The sequence below is a fragment of the Geospiza fortis genome, unplaced genomic scaffold (assembly GCF_000277835.1).
Source record: "Geospiza fortis unplaced genomic scaffold, GeoFor_1.0 scaffold4023, whole genome shotgun sequence".
Taxonomy (NCBI): domain Eukaryota; kingdom Metazoa; phylum Chordata; class Aves; order Passeriformes; family Thraupidae; genus Geospiza; species Geospiza fortis.
The window spans coordinates 1-2,286 of record NW_005057320.1 but is presented as its reverse complement, the minus strand read 5'-3'; the positions used below and the strand labels follow the sequence as shown (position 1 = coordinate 2,286).

Genomic DNA, 2,286 nt, shown 5'->3' with positions numbered 1-2,286 from the left:
GGGGAGAATTTAGCAGAGTCACCTGTGCTTAGTATGACAATTTGTGGTATTAGGGCATTTGGCTATAAAGTTAGAAGAGAGCTGGTGAAGAGAGAAGATGGTTAGAAATAGGTATCTTGCAGTTCTGTTTATTAACAGCTATAGAACTGCCTCTGAGCACTTTAATAGAGAAAATGTGGAAGCTGGAAGGCTGAAAATACCTTAAGAAGAGATTTGGATGAGCATTAGTGTTTTTCTAAGTGTTGTGCTTTGCAGCATGCCAAGGTTTGGCTCTGACCAAAGGGATCTTGAAGCTAAATTATTAGAACTTGTTGATAATAAGGTAATAACAAGGGACTAGAAGCCACTAGAGCTGTTCTTCTATGTTTGGTCCTTATATCCTGGTTTTCTTTCTCAGGCCATGGATGCATCTCAGCTTGCAGATGATCTGAAGGCCCAGCTTGAGCTGGCTCAGAAGAAGTTACATGATTTTCAGGAAGAGATTGTGGAAAACAGAGTAACTAGAGAGAAAGAGATGTTCAACTTCAAAAGGGCTGAGGTACATATCCCTATGCACAATCCTTCAAGATCTGTCTGCTTTAGTGTCTTTCTCCTTGTATACTGAGCTTGCAGAGATCCAGTTTCACTTTGATTTTGGCTTCATCAGGTCTTGGCTCTTTCAGATTTTGTCCCCTGATAACTGACAATGCTTGCAGTATCAGAGGATCATGTTGTCTCTTGGATTATAGGGGGTGAAACTATGGGTGGCATGACTTAGCCAGGTGCATGTTCTCTTTGGTCCCTGAAGAAGCTGACAGAGAATGTACTGTTCCTTCTCTTGGTCTCCTGTTTTTGTGCAGGAAGATATTTCTAGGTTGCACAGGAGGCTGGAGTCCACAAAGAAGCCTGACATGGTTCCCAACTGTGATGAGATCCTGATGGAGGAAATCAAGGATTACAAGGTGAGTGTCTGTGTCCCTCAGCTTCCCTTTTTACCTTAGTCAGAAGGTGTGCAGGCACACTTGCAGTATCTGACATCTCTCGTCTGTACTCTGGCACTGGAGAAACCACATTGTCCTTCTGAGGAATGGAAGGACCTTCATGTTGAGACATCTCTGAGCACAGCAGCTGGGCTGCAGGCTGCAGGGCCCTCACAGCTGTGTGTCTGTCTGTCTGTCTGTCTGTGTCTGTCTGTCTGTCTGTGTGTCTGTCTGTCTGTGTGTGTTGCAGGCCCGCCTGACGTGCCCGTGCTGCAACATGCGCAAGAAGGACGCAGTGCTCACCAAGTGCTTCCACGTCTTCTGCTTTGAGTGCGTGAAGACGCGCTATGACACCCGGCAACGCAAGTGCCCCAAGTGCAACGCGGCCTTCGGGGCCAACGACTTCCACAGGATCTACATTGGCTGAGGCCTCTGAGCCCCCGCTGCTGCCGAGCCAGCTTCCCTCCCTCCCTCCCTCTCAGCTTCTGCTGCCTGAGCTGCAGTGTCTCCCAGGAGGGGCCTTCAGGGTCTCGAAAGAAACACGCTCTGGATCTTGCTTCCCTTCTTGGCCCTGTCCCTTTGGTCTTGCCCTCAGTTTTTGTGTGTTCTTTGTGCCTGAGAGGGAATTTCCCATCCCTCGCTTTCACACTGCCAAGGTGGGAACTTGCCACTGAAGTGCTGCCTTGGTGGGATGGAAGCTGAGCTGCAGCAGAGATCTGTGAGAGCTTCATATAAGGGCTCTGCTAATTAAATCCCATCAAGGAATGGCACTGCTCCTGGGAGGGAAGTTTCCCAATTAACAGGCCCAATAGAGACCAAGAAAATGAATCTACACTCAGTGGAGCAACTCCTTAGGTACCTGTGTATCTTCCCGAGCCAGGGCAAGAACCCCTGAGGGCTGGTGCACTAGGAAACCCTAGCCCCAAACAAACACATCTAAATATCCAGAAGAGGAGAAAGGAGAGGTCTTGGAGACCCTTAGGAAATAGCATTCCATTGACAAGCCCTGATTGATGTGCTCACCTTCCCCTAGGCTGAGGCATTGCTGTCATTGTCCTTCTCAGAAAGGGACTTGTAGCGGTTCCTTTGCTGAAGTTTTACCATAAAGATTAACCTTGTTATGTACAAATTCTTATTTAAGCTGTTGTTTAGTTTATTGTTCTGATTCTTTTGCCTCTGGTAGTGTCTGTCTGCTCTCCCGTCCTTTGTCCAGTTCTTCAAAACATTTCATCACAACATCACAAACTTTAAACTTCTACAGTAGAGACACTTAATTTCTTCCTTCCTCTTCTTCTAGCTCCAGCTAGAGCAACTTTTGTCCCTCTGG

General features: G+C 47.3%; 1 protein-coding gene across 1 annotated transcript; it reads left to right on the top strand.

The window, feature by feature from the left end:
* Window positions 1-397: 397 nt before the first annotated feature.
* Window positions 398-2,117, top strand: LOC102043676 (E3 ubiquitin-protein ligase BRE1A-like; the record flags this gene model as incomplete). The annotated part of the gene is made up of 3 exons (XM_005431551.1): window positions 398-538; window positions 840-941; window positions 1,210-2,117. Coding segments are annotated over 3 exons (420 nt in total), but the record flags the coding sequence as incomplete, so codon positions are not given.
* Window positions 2,118-2,286: the final 169 nt, after the last annotated feature.